Genomic DNA, 17,926 nt, shown 5'->3' with positions numbered 1-17,926 from the left:
AACATTACAGGGGGGATTTGTATATTTAACCCTTAAAAGAATGATTTGCAAGATTTTGATATGAAACTATTTTAAATATTATGGTATGAATGAATGATTATTTATGAACACTTGTATGCATATTTGAGAGTTGAATGCTATACCTATATAATATGATCATCCATGCTAAGATTCTTCAAGACTTGAAATACTCTTTAAACTTTATGCTAGATGTCTTGAGCCATTCTTTTTTGCAATCCTTATTTTTAACTAGCTTGTCTTCATCAAAATAAGTTAGGAAGCTTAAGTTCACAAAATCTTCATAACCTAAGTCTTCATAGTCTTCAGAACTTGTTCATCCAGAATCTTTTCTTTTGAGTCTTCAGCACTTGGTCTTCATAATCTCCTGTCTTTAAAATCTTCAGAATTGGTTCTTCCAGAACCTTGTCTTTAGAATCTTCAGGACTTGGAAAATAGAATCTCAGAGCTTAAAGAGTCTCCAGAAGATCTTCCACGAGAGTCACGATCAAAAGCTCTGTCACAAACGTTCATCAAAACTGTTGTTATAGAAGCATTCTAGAACTTGACTGAGTCTTTGTAAACACTACTAGTTTCTTCCAAAGTTAGAGCATGTTGAGTTCGAAACCTGATGACGTCACATGCCTTTTCTTCAAAATCAGAACCTGATAGCAAAAACTACACACTAGACAGAAACTGTTAGAGTACTTAATTGTTCTCTAAGATATCATGTAATGTTATCATCAAAACATAAGGCCAGACGCCGAACTAAATCTTGTTGTTACAAGAAAATCATGAGTATAGGGCACACGTAAAGGGATATGTGTCGATTATTGGAATAACCTTTGTTGACGGTTATTATTGTAGCAATATATAACACAGGCTCAAGCATGATGGCGAGGTTGCAAATTTCATCTGAAATCCCTCTAGAACTCAAAGTACCCGAGTCGCAGTCAGAAACTAGTTTCAGAGAAACATGTATGAATATGCACACCATTTTCTTTTAAATATTTTGTAATTGTAGTAGTTTATTTCACCATTCCATTTGTTTCTATTAAATTATCATTATCCAAAGTTTATTGTAATTGGAATTTACATTCAGCTCGTTTAACATTCAAGCATTTACACTTCGATTGTATATTCCTTACATTTCTTTTTACACAAAAATTGTCCTCGAGATTTTTCGAGTTAATCTTTTAAGTAAATTAAATTTGTGATTGTTTATTAGACTTTCCCGTAAAGAGGTACATTAAAGGGTGTCCCACATTTCTTTTATAGAGTTACAATGTGAAACACACAAAAACTTATACATGCCTAAAGTAATATAGTGATGATTATTTTTGCTTTTAAATTGTACTGCATGTTTTCCTTATCCTCTTTGGTCCATATTTCTCTAGATTTATTTTTTACAACACCATCTACTAGATGTATAGAAACAAAGAAACTTTTTTTAACAACAAGACATACTCCTCTCCATTGAAGGAATGATGTATGTTTAATGAATTGTTTAAAGTCATTCCTACCTCCTAGAATGATTAATCTTATAGCAGGAGTTAGGTATGATGTCATTTGTTGAATAATTAAATCCAAATACAAGAGGAAGTGAAGTGTGATATTCAAAATTTAAAAAACATTTTCAGAAAACGATAGATTTAAAATACTAATATTAGAAACAAATATCAATAGAGATCAGTAGTGAAAAAGATAAATTACATAAATATAAAGAGATAGAATAAGAAATATCATACTAGAGATGATCCTCAATCAGGCTTAAACAATGAGACTTATTTGAGTTTCCAAAATTTTAATTTTGATATTTCCACTAAAAAATAACTTAGACTTTTACACGGTTTCAACCCAACAACCTAAACAACTTGAACTTTAGCTCAGGATCACCCCAATGATGTTACATTAAGCTTTTTAGAGGTTCAACTTGCAACATTCAAATCTATTATAAAAGAACTATTCTTTAGAATAAACACACTCAGCACCACAATAAAACACCACAACTCTCAGATGAAGTATCAACCTAATCAATTAGGTTAACTCTGAAAAGAAAACTCTAATGTATGACATAATTTGATTGATTAGCAAATATATCTTTCGATTAGAAGGTGTTACTCTTGTCCTAATCAATCATATGAAGGACCTAGTTGATGAAACTGTTGATTTTTTCTTTGGTAATTGATTATAAAGCTTCAATTCCTTTTAATTACTTTATTTAACTTTGGTTAGCTCTTTCAATTGAAATTTTAAACACTTTAACTTTGGTTCTTAAATGATGATGCTTGCAATTTATTCTTTCTTGTCCAATTGTCATTATCTAAATATTTAGAAAACATTAATTGTACAGCGCATCGATCAGATAGGATGTTATTTACGTGTTTTCTTATTTCTAGATAGACAAAATTCATGCTTCAGTTAGAAAATATACTTAGTGAAGTTTATTTCTAGCTTTAAAATAGGTAGTGGAATTATTTTTTATAAAATTTTAGTTAGTCAAATTGTCTATAAATTGGATTAGTAAAATTTTTTCGTTGGATTTCAATTGCTTTATTTTTGCAGAATATTTTACTCTTGGTGTGTCCACCACACCCTTGGAAAGTGCAAAATGTCTCTAACGTGAGATTCATCTCCAAACACTTCTTTTTTTAAAACGCAAATTAGTTCGTCCAAAAATACATCTCTGAACACTAGAGATATTTGTGAAATTTTAAGATTGTGTAGAAAAACACATAAGGGTGGAAGGAGCATTTCCCTTCGGTTCTCACATAGCTTAGTCATTTTTATGATTTTGTTAGTAGGAGATGAACAAAATATATTGCTTCCATGCATGATTTATTCATTCCTTTTTATACAATTGATGTTTCTTATTCATTTTGTTCAATAGAGGTAATAAGAGTATTGCTCATAAGAGACTATAGTTTTCAGGCCCGTTCAAAAAAATTTATTATAGTAGTCAAAGTATGCTATCTACTCAAGCTCCTTAACAATAGGTGAAAGTTACAAGTTCTTATCAAACACACCATTCATCAAATAGACTAGTACTACTACTACTACTTATGATACATGATATTTCAATGCTGTTTATTTATAACTGCTTTAGGAGGTGGCTCGACCTTACTTCCTATTCCATGATAAATCAGAAGGATTTCCAAGTTGCCTACAAAGACAGAGATGGATTTTAAATAGACAGAAATTTTTTGCATAACAGAATCAAGTTTTATGGTCTAATGCGATCGATGATTTGTACCTTGGCTTCAAGAAATATCCGATGGTAAAAAACATTGACAAAAATAAGCATACTCCTCCAACGGTGAGATAAGCAATGCCAATGAAGTCGTTCTTCCCACCGAGCCAGCTAGTAGTTGACAGCACGAGTTTTTTCTTGCCATTAAAACTGTACGTGTTGTACTGATTTTGAATCGTCACGTTGATGGTATCACCTTCATTCAGATCCACCTCTATTCTTCCATATAACTTCCTAAAAGTCGGCAAGACAGCGGTTCTCATCCAGACCATAAGATCCTCCTGCCCACTCAACTGCTCAATAAAATATATCAGAAGTGAGCAACATATCTTGTTCACACAAGCTATCTATTGAGAATACTCAAACAAGATATCAGAGGTGCTTACCGGTATGGAGGTATCAAGATGAGCACCACCTATTATAGAACTGTTCTGAAAGTTTTTGGGGAAAACATCTTTTCCAAATTTGTGTTCTCTATCACTCTTCCAAGAGATGCCACTCTTGTTCACCATCAAATTCTTTCCGTTGATGGAGAAGCGGTATGTATCATTGAATAAACTCCAAGCTACAAGACCACAAGGTACAATTGCAGCAGTACTGTTGAGCTCATCTTCAGGCTTACAATCATCTGTTAAGGTCATATACTTGTCATTCCTCAATTGCTTAATACTCCGACTATGAACATACCTAAATTATAGAAGAGTATATTATGGATCAATTATTACAAATGTATAATAATCAGTCAAATATATTCAAGTTATAAGAGTATATTATGTTCATATCATGCAGATTATGACACAATGACACCATTCCTGATGTCCTTTTAATGCAAAGGCAGTTAAGTCTATTCTATGGCCATATAATAAATCCACAAATACTATACAAAATAACAGGTTATTGCGTACCGCTTGTGATTCTGGTAAAAGTTTTCCAACTGATAGTAAACAAAAGTAGGCGCTTCCATGTTCTTGGGCACCTTTTCATAAAAACGTGATTTAAGAAAAGATAATCAAATGTGAAAAACTGATTCTGGCTAAGAGCTAGTAGACTTACATTCAGTGTTATGTTGCACGTTTTATCCGTCCCAGGATTCTGAATGTAGGCTACCTTGTCTGTAATATTACTCAAGCAATCTGCCTCGTAGCCATACACAATTTCAACAACCTGATAGACAAAAGAAAAAAATCAGAGAATAGTTAGCATTTAATGTATCGGTTCATTCGGTTATAGCACACAAGCTTACCTTTCTAGAAGCGATTAGTGAAGCAACTCCAAATGAAATGAAGACAGCACTAATAAGAAAAAATCCTAAAATAATCTGCAAGGAGACAGTTATGTAAAATGTAAAGCATACAAAAACATAAATAACGATTTATATGAATTATAAAAGATATACCACTCGAGGCGTAAGAATAGGCCTCTGTGCAGGAAGTTCTTGCTGCATAAATTTGTAGTCTACAAAATATCAAAGAGACCCCATGTGAGTTCAGATTACAAATAATACCAAAAATAAGTGCATCAAAAGTTACAGGTAGTAACTCTAAATAAATGCATCAACTCCATCAAAAATAAAAATACTGAAACTAAAGCTAAAAAGGGAGGAAAAAGTAAAGGATGAGATAGATGAACAGGCATTACACATGGTGTTTCTTCTTGTGGATGTTGAGTCCGAGGATCCAGGAGCTGTTGTGCTTGTAGAAGCCATTGTTGAGTGTTTTTCAATCTCAGTGGTTGAAGCTAAAAAGGAGAAAAAAGTAGAAAAATTTATTATTCACTACATGCACACAAGGAAATTATCACATCACACACACACTTCACAAAATATCCACTCAAGGCATTACTTTTGATGTCTCTTCTTGAAGTGCTTGAAGAAGCCATTTCGCGAGATGTCTTGAAAATTTGGTGTTAAGTTATTTGATGAGAAAATGAATTTGTTTGAGATGGTTTAAATAAGAATGTATTGAAGAGAATAAACACATTTTGAGCAAATAATAGATGCAGGTTATTAGACGGAACAAGAGAAAATAGATTGAAAACAAATAATAGATGAAGATAATAAGACGCAACACGATAAAAACTATGAAGAAAACAAAAGCTGGCATGGATGAGAATATTGTTCATTCTTAGCAAGTGACGGATCATAGCAAAATTGCACTATATGAATCTATATGTTCATTCTAAGAGAAAATAGATTGAAAACAAATAATAGATGCAGATTATAAGACGCAACATGAGAAAAACTATGAAGAAAACAAAAGCTTGCATGGATGAGAATATTGTTCATTCTTGACAAGTAACGGATCATAGAAAAATGGCACTGCATGAAGACACACTCCTTCAAATAATGCGAGCATCTCTTTTTTAAATAAATCAAAAGAAGCTCAAATATAATACAAAGGACGTGTTTTCTTTTTAAGGATGATTTCCTTAATAATATCAACTTTTTTTTTAAAACATGATGGAATAACACCTATGTTAGATAAATAGACAACAAATTTTAATAAAAGAATCTTTTTTAAATTTAACTCTAAATAATATATCATAATACTCTATTTTTCCCTATACAATGTATTTCAATTAAAATGTTATTGATTAATGGTATAATGTATACAAAATTCAAAAAATAATTATCAATTTTTTTAATAAATTTTTCATTAAAATTCAATTTCTTTTAAAATATAATTGAAAACAAAAAGAATTAACTGCATGCAAATTCCAACCCCTAACCAACTTGGCACACAAATAAAGAATAAGTGCTAAAAGATTTGGCGCATAACGCTTTCTCTCTCTACGGTTTTCTCTAACCTCTCTCTAAAAGGGGGTTAGGGTGCCGAGTTTCAGCTAATGAGTGACCATCGTTGGGGAGGTAGGGAGACGGCAAGGAAGAAACGGCAGTTCAAGAATTGGACCCCTATATGCAGGAGTGATCAAAACCAAACCAACCCAATAGAAAACCGCAAATCAAACCAAACCAAACCGAAACCGCAAAAAACCGCATTTGGTTCGGATTAGTTTGAGTCATCTTTTAACAAAACCGCATGGTTCGGTTTGGTTTGCGGTTTGTATTTTATAAACCGAATCAAACCGAATCAAACCGAATCAAACCGCATTATGTTACAACCTAACTTTTACTTAACTCACATCCAACCCAAACTTAAATCTATAATACTTTAACCTTATGATTACGAACAATTTACTCATCCTTACACATGATTTTAGTTTCGATCTTCTCAAATCTCTAATAGCATTATCGCGTCTTCTTTGCCACATACATTTTTCCTCTTTTTCTATAATCTCTACTCTCTTATATTCTTTCTTTTTCACCTTCTCATTTTAGGCAAATGTTCCCTATTTCAGTTTCGTTTTTATCGCACATCTTCTTCTCTAATCTCTCAACTCTTTTGTTTTTTCTTTATCACCTTCACTAATCTCTTGTATCTTCTATTTTTTTGTTTCATTCTAATAATTTTTATATTGGTTTATACTATTATTTTATGTTTATTATTCCACTTTTGTCTAATTTAATTTTTACATATTAAATAGAAAGTTATTGTCAAAATATGACGGGTTTTGTTGTTATTTAATAGTGTATGAATGTCGAAATACAAAGTTTCTTATCATCTATATGTATATGAATTGTTCAATAAAATATTTTTAAAAAACCGAACCAACCGCACCGAACCAAACCGCATTAGGTTGGTTTCGTTTGGTTCGGATTTTTTTTAAAAGCCAACCGAACCAAACCAAACCGCACGATTTTTTCTCTTGCGGTTCGGATGATTTTTTTCGTCAAAACCGCCCAAACCGCACCGCGATCACCCCTATATGGGATACTTTTCCTCTGGGTGGGAGGCTTTTGAATAAAGAAACGGCTAGGTTAAAGAAACGGCTAGGTTGATGAAGGCGTATGTCGAAAAGGTCCTTATTCTGGGTTCTTCGTACAAAATTCAGACTAGGGGTGGCAATTGGATCCATTAAGCTAAAATCCATCCAATCCATCCACCAAAAGATCCATCCAATCCATCCACCAAATAAAAAATATGTTAATGGATTGATTAAATCCATCCATTTATATACATGGATGGATCCAATCCATCCAACACATTTTGATAATCCAATGGATTATTTTTATTTTATACTTTAAATGGTTTAAATTATTTTTTTTAAAAATAATAAAATATGAAAAAACAAAAAACCGAGTTTCTTCAGAAAATTAAAAAAATCGAGTTTTTTCTGAAAAAACGAAAAATTGTGTTTTTACGAAAAACGAAAAAATCCAGTTTTTTCGGGAAAACAAAAAAATCGAGTTTTTTCAGAAAGATGAAAAAATCGTGTTTTTTCGGAAAAACGAAAAAAAAATTAGGTTTTTCCAGAAAAACAATTAAGTCAAGTTTTTTTCTTCAGAAAAACGAAAAAATTTGAGTTTTTTTCGGAAAAACAAAAAATTCGAGTTTTTTTTTGGGGAAAACGAAAAAAATCAAGTTTTTTATTCGGAAAAACGAAAAAATCAAATATTTTTTTCGCAAAAACGAAAAAAGTCGAGTTTTTTTTGGGAAAACGAAAAAATCAATATTTTTTCCGAAAAATAAAAATAGTCGAGTTTTTTCCGGAAAAACGAAAAAAAATCAAGGTTTTTTTCGGAAAACGAAAAAATTCGAATTTTTTTGGGAACATGAAAAAATCGAGTTTTTTTCCAGAAAAACGAAAAAAAAATCGAGTTTTTTTCTTGGAAAAACGAAAAAAATTCGAGTTTTTGTCGAAAAACGAAAAAATCAAGTTTTTTTTCGGAAAAATGAAAAAAGTCGAGTTTTTTTTTTGAAAAACGAATAATCGAGTCTTTTTTGGAAAAACGAATAATCGAGTTTTTTTAGAAAAACGAAAAAATTGAGTTGTTTTTAGAAAAACGAAAAAATTGAGTTTTTTCCGAAAAAACGAAAAAAACTATTTTAAAATACGTAAATTATTATTTTTTTAAAAATAAAATATTTTTAATTATCTTTTGGATGGATGAATATCCATCCATTAGAAATTTGTTAATGGATGGATTGGATGGATTTTATTCCTTAATGGATGGATTGGATTGGATTTTCATTTAGAGAGTTTAATGGATTGTAATAGATTAATGAATTGGTTTGATCCATCCATTAAGGATCCAATCCATATCCATCCAATCCATCCATTTTGCCACCCCTAATTCAGACTCACTTTGAAATGGAAGGTCTCTTCGCGGTGAAGGTCACTTCGATGGGTGGCAATTCTTATCTTCTTGAGGAGATGGAGGAGGGTTTTATCAATGATCTTATAGGAGAAAGGGAGTCTTGGTGGAAGAATTGGTTCCAGGAGATCCAGAAGTGGAAAGAATCAGTGGTGGACGATAGCTGGACTATGTGGATTCGAGTTTTTGTGGATTACGCTTCACGCGTCGAATGCAGAATTCTTTGTTACCTTAGCTAACTCTCTGGGTTCTTCCGTGTGTGTTGAGGAACACACCTCTTCGAGTATTGTTTTTTGATGTGGCAAGGATTATGTTGAGGGTCCCCATTTCTTTCAACTTGGTTGATTTTTTAAAGGTGCTCATTGACGATGAGGAATTATGTTTATATCCGAGAGAAGACGTAGACGGCTCGTTTAGGTGTTATTTAGGTAAACACAAATCTCAAATTTATGGTGGTTCCTCTGATTCTTCTGAATCATAAGGATTATGGTCAAATTATTTTTCTAATAGGAATGTTGAGGGGGCGATGATAATTTAATAGATAGAATAGAAAAATTCTCTTATCAGAATGTTAAAGTGTCTATTGACAACAATTTGGGGAATTCTCAAGATGGATGCAGGGGACTGGTCTGGGAGTAGGAAAACATATGGTGTGAGTATGAATGGAATGGATATTGTAGAAAATACCAGTTATTTTGATAAGGCGGTGGAAAATATTCATAGGGGGTGGCCCATGGTTCAGTTTCGATAGGTAGTGTTAATCATTTAGAATCCAGCGCGACTTTGGTTGCTATGGATATGGAGGGTAACATATTGGAGTTGGAAGCTGTTCCTGAGCAGCTTTCAGGTTTTGTTTCTAAGAATGCGGCGGAAAACTCAGTCTGCATTGCTGAATCCAAACAAACTGTTATTAAGTGTTCTTTGGAAGATTTTCCCAGCAAGAAATCTTCTAAAAGATTCAAGTTCAAATCTTTAAAGGACTTATACTACTCTGGCGGTAAAGGAAGGGGAAATAAACATTCTGTAAGTGGTGCAAAGGGAAAGTTGTTAAATTATAAGAAAGGGAAAGACTCATCCTTCAATTCCATCGGTTTGGAACAGACCGCAGGAGCTAGCAGTACAGTAAATTATGGCAATCATAGGGAGGAATTAGACATATGCAGAAATAATGTTAAACAACGGGAAGTCTTGGAAAGGAATTTAGGCGAAAAACTTGTGTCTGCTATAATTGCTTTGGGCGTGGTTGACTCAAAGGGACAAAATAAACTTTTAAGTAGAATTGAAAGTTTGGAGATTGGTAGAGACGAAGGGAAGGTAGAAAGGAAGGAGAACACAAATTGTTTGACATGATTATTGGCACCATGAATATTAGAGGAGGGGTTAATGCTCTTAAAAGGATGAGATTGAGTTCTTTGATAAAAAGGGGCAAGGCGGATATTTTCATGATACAAGAGACAAAGATAACTAATATGAAAGACGAAGTTGCTAAGAGTTTTTGGAGCTCGACGGACATTGGATATTCTTATTCTAATTCCTTGGGTATGTCGGGGGGTTTATTAATTCTTTGGAAGAGTATCGAGATGGAGGTTTTAAATAGATTTAAGGGGGATGGTTTTTTTGGATTAAAGTGCAGTGAAAGAATCATTTTTATTATGTTGTTAATATTTATTCCTCTTGCAGTCCAAGCAAGAAGAAATCTTTGTGAGAGGATTTGTTGAGTTTGAAGGAGTCTTTTAAAGATGGAGATTGAATCATGGGCGGATACTTCAATGCTATCAAAGATAGGAGTGAAAGGAAAGGTAGAGAGGAGGTTATGTCTTATAGAAAAGTTGACTTATTTGCGAATTTCATTAACAAAATCCCTTTGGTGGACATTCCTTGTAAAGGGAAAAAAATGAATGGTATAATGGTGATGGAAAGTCGATGAGTAGGATTGGTCGTTTTCTTTTGTCGGACAATTTGATAAATAGATAGGGAGTGATTGGCCAATATATTGGAGATAGAGATATTTCGGACCATTTTCCTATTTGGTTATTGAAAGATAACACCAATTGGGGACCTAAACCTTTCAAGTTCAACAATGAATGGTTTTCTTTCGATTCGTTTATTCCTTTTGTAGAGTAAGAATGGAGAAGCTTTAAAGTTGAAGGGAGAGGTGACTTTGTCTTAAAAGAGAAGCTTCGGCTTCTTAAGGACAAACTTAGAAGGTGGAATGTAGAAGTTTTCGGGAAGATTGATTTGGACATGGAGGAGGGAGTTAGAGATTTTAATTTAGCCGATGAGAGGTTGGAACAAGATGACGTGAATGCGTTCAATTTTAATCTAGATAATAGAAAGGAAGCTACTAGCCGTTTTTGGATAAATTTGAGGATTAAAGATAATATGCTCTTACAAAAATCAAGATTGAGGTGGATTAAAGTGGGAGATTCTAATAGCGGTTTTTTCCACAAGGTATTGAAAGAAAGAAGAGGATTTAATCATTTAGGTCAAATTCTTTCGTCGGGCGTTTTAGTAGATTCGGTGGAGGAGGTGTTGTATCTTATTTTGGAAGCAAATTTATTGAAACGGGTGTGAATAGACCTTTCTTGGAGGGGATTCCTTTCAAAAGTTTAAATGAAGAAGAGGCGAATGGTCTTGAAAAGCCTTTTCTTGAACACGAAATAAAGGAGGCAATTTGGGAGTGTGGAGGTGATAAGAGTCCAGGTCTGGATGGATTAACTTTCCTTTTCATCAAAAAATGTTGGTTTTTCCTCAAAGATGATTTTGTAAGTTTTTTCAACTATTTCTTTTCTGGGAGTTATATGTCGAAGGCTATTACATCTTCTTTTTTTACTTTAATTCCGAAGAAACAAAACCCTTTATGCTTGGATTATTATAGACCTATTTGTTTGGTGGAATGCATGTACAAAGCGGTAGCTAAACTTTTGCGTAGGAAGAATTAAAAGAGTTTTACATTCCATTATTTCTCCTTGTCAAAGTGCGTTTGTGCCCGGAAGACAATTATTAGATGGTGTTTTAGTGGCTAACAAAGTGGTGGATTATGCTAGGAAGGAAGGGAAAAATTGTGGGATTATTCTTGAACGAAATTATTTTCGGCTTCTTGTTTGAAAAGAGTTTCGGTGGCGAGCATGGGTGGTTGGAAAGAGGGAATTTGTAAGTGGGGTGATTTAGGCCTAACGGAGGAGGTTTTGGAGAATTCGGGTCTTTTAACCGATTTTATGATTCTTCGGAATCGGTTGGAAGTTTTTCAAATGGTGGCGGACGGTAAGGATGGGGTGGAGTAGAACTTGAATCCGGGGTTGGAATTTTCGGTGGCTTCTTACTATGATTTCTATGCTAGTTTTCACACTCCTTTTGGCCCTCCGAAAAAATGTGATGAGGCTTTTGGGTTAGTTTGGAAATCGGATATGCCTTTCAAGATTTAGGGGTTTGGTTGGAGATTCCTTGTTAATAGACTTCCAACAAAAAATCTCTTGGTGTGTAGAGGTATTTTCTTCCCTTCAGATAATTTAAATTTTGTGGAGTTGATTTGGAAGACCGTGATCATTCCTTTTTTAAGTGCAATGTGGTTAAGCTTATTTGAAAGGAAATTGCGCTTTGGGTTGGTAAACCGGTTAGGGAGGAGGAAGAGTGTCATTCGAATTTTATGAGTTAACATTCATTTTTTCGTATACATAAGGTTAAAGTTAGAAAGTTAGGAGTTGTTTGGCTTGCCACCTCTTGGTCCTTATAGTTGGTTTGGAATGGGGTGACCTATCGGAATGAAGATTGGAACATCAACAATACGGTTTGGAATATTGAGACTTTGGTTTGGAGATGGTCTTTTTGTGGAGAAATTAGTCACCTAAATTATTTTTTTTATGAGTTCATCAAGAATCCCTTGTATTTTCTCTCGTAATTTTAATTGGTTTGTAATATCTTCTTTTTATCAAATTTTCCCGTTTCTTCGTGTAATCGGGTTGAAGAACCCTTAGTTCTCCTTATTAATATAGTTTGCTTAAAAAAAAAACTTGGCAGTTGGCACACAAATTTAATTACAAATAATATATTAATTCAGTTTATGTTTATTTTTATTTAATATTTATTTAAATGTTCTCAAATAATTTTGTCATGTTTATTTAATTCAAATTTATTTTTCATTTGCAAACAAATACAAATAATGTTTTATCTTTTAATATAAGCTAAAAAAAGTGCAAAATCCTATACGTATGATATAGTTTAATTTAAATAGCACGTCTGAAATGTAATACAAATAATAAATTCAAGAAAATGATGATTTTATGATATACATGTTATTTTGTTAGACTTGTCTTTCTTTCAATATGTTAGCAATCCTTTTTTAAAGATGATAGGATAACATCACACGAGATAAATAGACATGCATGTATTAGTTTGATAGGCATATTTTTTTTTATTTTTTTTGTATAGATTTGTTATTTAAAATTCATTTTTTTTATCTAAATTAAATTAACATATATTTTCAAAGTATGATTTAAGGTGGATCTGCCATACTGATCACCCTACCATGAATATTTTTGAATAAATGTTGGCAGTTAAATAAATAATATAAGTGGAAATTAAAGCAACGGATTTTTTTTAGAGGTTAAAGATAGTGTACTGACAGTGTAAAAAATTTTTACACTGTCATCCAATAGAAACAAATCGTTTTGTTATGTCATATAAATTTTTTTAAAATTACAGTCTGATTTGTCCTGATTCATAGTCGTGATTGGTTGACAGTGTAAGTGCATTTTTTTTTAATAGTGGTTCTTTCAATTTAAGACTCATCTTCTTTAGTTCTTAACGGAAAATTTTAAATATTAATTATAGATATTCTATTATTTCATCTTAGACTCTTATCCTTCTTATAAAATTTACAAGAAATGCACAATAGAGAACTAACATCCACACAAGGCATTATTGTTGATGTTTGTTCTTGCAGCGCAAAATGCCACTGGATGAATCCATAGGAAGAAAATAGTTTGAAAATAAAAAGAAGCTAGAAAATAGTTTCAAGACACTCTCCTTCAAATAATGCCAGCTTCTCTTTTTTAAATAAATCATATACAATACAAACAATAAGTTAGAGAAAAGGACTTATTTTCTTTTTAAGGATGATTTCCTTAATAATATCAGCATCTTTTTTTAAAACATGATGGGATAACACCTATGTTAGATAAATAGACAACAAATTTTAATAAAACAACATATTTTAATTTAACTCTAAATAATAAATCATAATACTCTATTTTCCCCTAACAATGTATTTCAATTAAAGTTATTAATTGTATGATGTAAAAATAAATTTAAAAATTAAAATTCTCGCATTTTACAATAGATGTCAAGATAGATGTCCCAACACCAAAACACAATGTCAAGACAGATGTTAAGACATCATCTACTAACAGAAAACTTTTAGCAAACCAATAAATTATGCATAAGTATAAATCAGAAGGCAAAAGACACTACTAACTGTTAACGCAGTTCGGTGCAACTCACCTACTCTGGGAGCATCCAAGCTAGGAAAGAAATTCATAATGATAGTATTAGTTCAAAGCTTAAACAACCATAGTTTACAACTTATCATCCAATCACTACCTTATGCAACTTCTACCTAGGATACTCAGATATGATAACCCCCTCTAACTTTCCACAATCACACACATGTGATTGTACACAACAATAACAATTGACAGAAGAACAGACTTACAATAAAACAAATTACATTCTTGCTTAAAAGCCCATGAGTGAATCACAACGAACAATGAACAATCAGTCAAACTCTATATATCAACATGATACATGAGTGACATACACACAAGAACAGACGAAACCCTAAGGTATATTAATCCTTATGCACAGCTTCGTAATCGTCTTAGGTTTAGACTCCTCCTTTTATAAGTCATTGCAATCATTGGGCTTGGATATTAAATCTGGCTATAACCTTCTGCAAATCAAATCTTAAATGCAAGGAAAAATGTTTTGACATTCAATCAAACAAATCAAATATTCTGATATCTCTTTAGCTTTGAAACAAATCTTCAGAGAATACAATCTTCAATGCGATGCTTGATCCACAAATCACAAAAAAATTCTTCTAGAACAATAGGAACGGTTCTTCCAGAAATAGAAACAACACATGCTGAAATGTCGTAGCAACATATTTTGACATCTTGTCCAACATCTTGTTGAACTTATTGTTTTAGAAAAATACAACCAACAAACCAAAACCTTACAATCTCCCCTCTTTTGAAATATTTTGGCTAAAACAATCTTTGCACAAAACATCCAAAAAGCAATCTAGGAGAGATACACAATAAATATTATTTTAAATACTCATCTTCATAATAATGCATAAACAAAACAATCAGAGTTATACACAGTAAACCCTTACAGTGACACCCTGCCTCTCACACCTATCACCAAAGATTACAACTTTTTCAAACCCAGAGATTTCTAGAGACCAAATGTCACGACATCCTGTCTGACATCACAGAACCAACAACACAGTACACATGCACTGTGCTCCCCCTATCACACTACTCTCCCTGTCTCATGGAAGCAAAAACTCCCTCTCAAGGGAACAACTAAACAATCATGAATTATCCAAGTTTACAGTAGAAGCAGTTCAGATCAAGCATGATGGACAATCATGCTACCCCTAAATAGGTGCGTATGAAGCAAGCAACTTTAAAGCAGTAGTATCGTACCGTCATAATGTTCATCAACATGTCAAGACATTTGACATGACAACACTCTTTACTCCTAAAAGACTAACACTTTATTCTCCCTTTTTAGCCAAAAAATGATAAAAATAAAGTAAATGTAAAACAAATTGGAAACCCACATGATAGCATTGTAAACACACAAGAAGATGGAATCTATTGTTCCTTAAAAAGGCAGATACCCAGTTCACCCCTAAGTTTTTCAAACTGATTTGCATTCAAAGCTTTGGTAAAAATATCAGCCAGTTGTTTCTCATTGGCTAGATGCTCCAAAGTAATCACCTTTTCTTTTAACAAGATCTTTGATAAAATGATGACGAATGTCTATATGCTTAGTTCTACTATGTTGAATAGGATTCTTTGAAATGTTTATAGCACTCAAATTGTCACGATATAATGTCATGACATCGAGCTTGACATTATATTCCTTCAACATTTATTTCATCCACGTCAATTGTGAATAACTACTTCCAGCTGCAATATACCAACTTAAGCAATTTATAAGGAAACACAGTTCTGTTTCTAACAAAATTAGAGAACAGATTGTTTCCTAAAAAGAAACATCCCAATAGAGATGCTTTTTCTATCATCGGCACTACCTGCCCAATTTGCATCACAATACCGCATCGGCATGGAATCTGAACCATGAGAGTATAACATTACATAGTCACTCGTACCATTGATATACTTCAAAATCCTCTTCACTTGATTGATGTGACTTGTCTTTGGTTCAGCCTGATATTTTGCACAAACACCCATAATAAATGTGATGTCAAGTCTACTGCCTATAAGGTATAACAAGCTACCAACCATGCTTCTCTTTAGACTTTGATCCATATTAACACCTTTTTCATCTTTAGATAATTTCAAATGAGTAGGTTCAAGTGTCCTTTTATGACTAGCGTTTTCCATACTAAACTTTTCCACAATGTTCTTGGCATACTTGCTTTGAGAGATGAAGATAGAAACATCCATTTGTTTTACTTGAAGTCCTAGATAGTATGTTAATTCACCAACAAGACTCATCTCCAATTCATATTGCATCTACTTAACAAAATGTTGAACCATGTAGTCTGACATCCATCCAAACACAATTCCATTCACATATATATATATATATATATATATATATATATATATATATATGAGAAATCAAGAGTTTACCATCATTCTCGTTAATAAACAAGGTCTTGTCTATTTCTCCTTTCATGTATCCATTGTTAGCGATAAATTCTATCAGCCTTTCATACCAAGCCCTAGAGGCTTGCTTTAGTCCATAAAGAGCTTTCTTCAATTTGAATACATGATCTGGGAAAGTAGGATCAATAAACCCTTTTGGTTGTTCAACATACACTTTTTCATGTAAGTAACCATTAAAAAAGACACTTTTCATATCTATATGAAGCAACTTAAACTTTAGTAGGCATGCCACTTCTAATAGTAGCCTTCTGGATTCAATTCTAGCAACTAGTGCAAATGTCTCATCAAAATCTACTCCTTCAATTTGAGTGTACCCTTGAGCCACAAGTCTAACCTTGTTTCTGTTGAAAACTCCATTTTTATCAGATTTATTCTTGTACACCCATTTTGCTCCAATGTTATTTGTTTCGTTAGGCCTAGGAACCAACTCCCAAACTTAATTCCTCTTGAGCTAACCCGGTTCCTTTGGAATTACAATGATCCATAAATCATCAGTTAAGGCTTCCTTCACATTCTTGTGTTCAATCTTAGAGCCAAAACAAGAATTTGAAAGTACCTCTCTTGATCTAGTAGAAATCCCTTCATTGAGATTCCCTATAATGAGTTCTTTAGGATGATCTTTCTAAATTCTTTTTGATGGACCTTTGTGTGAGGGAAAGGTACCTCTATCCTAATTTTAATGATGTCAAAACATTCATCGCATTCTACATTTATGCTCTTGATCAAGGTTGGCTCCATGGACAAACTTGCTAGTGGAATGGTTGGCATGAAAATCTTTGAAAACAAGCATTTTTGGATGCTTTTACTGTTTGTGTCGACTCATGCAGAAGTTAGGTTGACTCATAGATTGAAGAAGGACATTGAATCAAGCTCGGGACTACTCGCATCGATCTTTCCAGTCGACTCATACTGGGAGTAAAATATTTTATGTTTGCGTCGACTCATGCCTTATTGCGGTTGAAGCAACTGGAATACTCATCAAAAAACAATGAAGTCGCCATCGAACATTTATTTAAGCTATGCTGGGGAAAGGAAAACATCGAAGAAATCCTAAAAGAAAGAACAACACAGGTCTCACGAACAAAGAACGCTTAAGGGTGTCGGTTACACAAGGGGAAGGTATTAGCACCCATCACGTCTATGGTACTCCACATGAACCACTCTCGCTAGTTTCTAATCTAAGGGTGTGTGTGTGTAACATGCAATGTGCTGAGGGAATATGCAATGAAAAGATAAACAAGATAAAAGGAAGAAAAAGTCGCTTGCTAGGGCGTTCGTACCCTATGCCTACGTACCACCAACATGTAATGGAGAAGTCAGAGCGTCGTAGTTCGGCTAACTATGTTTTGTTTCTATCTCAATCCACGTCTCCTAAAGAAACGAAATTGAGCACCTAAGGGAGCATGCGACGAACAAGTGTAACATCCCGATTTTATTAATATTTTTATTAATTATATTATTAATTATATTATTTGGTGTTTTTAATAATTACTTATTTATTTAGTTATTATGTAATATAATAATTATTTAAGTATTTAA

At 33.0% G+C, this 17,926-nt stretch overlaps 2 protein-coding genes across 2 annotated transcripts; both read right to left on the bottom strand.

The window, feature by feature from the left end:
* Positions 1-2,971: 2,971 nt before the first annotated feature.
* On the bottom strand, positions 2,972-4,964 carry LOC131598993 (ALA-interacting subunit 3-like). Its single transcript, XM_058871517.1, has 8 exons — positions 4,877-4,964; positions 4,644-4,702; positions 4,491-4,565; positions 4,301-4,411; positions 4,153-4,223; positions 3,634-3,934; positions 3,251-3,540; positions 2,972-3,160 (listed from the first exon to the last, which is right to left on the bottom strand). The coding sequence occupies exons 1-8, from the start codon at positions 4,950-4,952 to the stop codon at positions 3,118-3,120; spliced, it is 1,026 nt and encodes a 341-aa protein (XP_058727500.1). The 5' UTR covers positions 4,953-4,964; the 3' UTR covers positions 2,972-3,117.
* Positions 4,965-15,718: 10,754 nt separating this feature from the next.
* Positions 15,719-16,231, bottom strand: LOC131596937 (uncharacterized mitochondrial protein AtMg00810-like). The gene has a single exon (XM_058869668.1). The coding sequence runs from the start codon at positions 16,229-16,231 to the stop codon at positions 15,719-15,721; it is 513 nt and encodes a 170-aa protein (XP_058725651.1).
* Between the last annotated feature and the right edge of the window lie 1,695 nt (positions 16,232-17,926).

This window comes from Vicia villosa, linkage group LG4 (genome assembly GCF_029867415.1).
Source record: "Vicia villosa cultivar HV-30 ecotype Madison, WI linkage group LG4, Vvil1.0, whole genome shotgun sequence".
Taxonomy (NCBI): Eukaryota; Viridiplantae; Streptophyta; class Magnoliopsida; order Fabales; family Fabaceae; genus Vicia; species Vicia villosa.
This window is presented reverse-complemented; position numbering and strand designations above follow the sequence as displayed.

Excerpts from the sequence above, each read along its gene's own strand:
- LOC131598993 (XM_058871517.1), bottom strand. The coding sequence starts at position 4,952 with ATGGCTTCTACAAGCACAACAGCTCCTGGATCCTCGGACTCAACATCC. Across the intron at positions 4,566-4,643 it reads CTATTCTTACGCCTCGAGTG|ATTATTTTAGGATTTTTTCT; the intron begins GTATATCTTTTA and ends GTCTCCTTGCAG. Across the intron at positions 3,541-3,633 it reads ATCTTGATACCTCCATACCG|TTGAGTGGGCAGGAGGATCT; the intron begins GTAAGCACCTCT and ends TTTATTGAGCAG.
- LOC131596937 (XM_058869668.1), bottom strand. The coding sequence starts at position 16,231 with ATGCAATATGAATTGGAGATGAGTCTTGTTGGTGAATTAACATACTAT.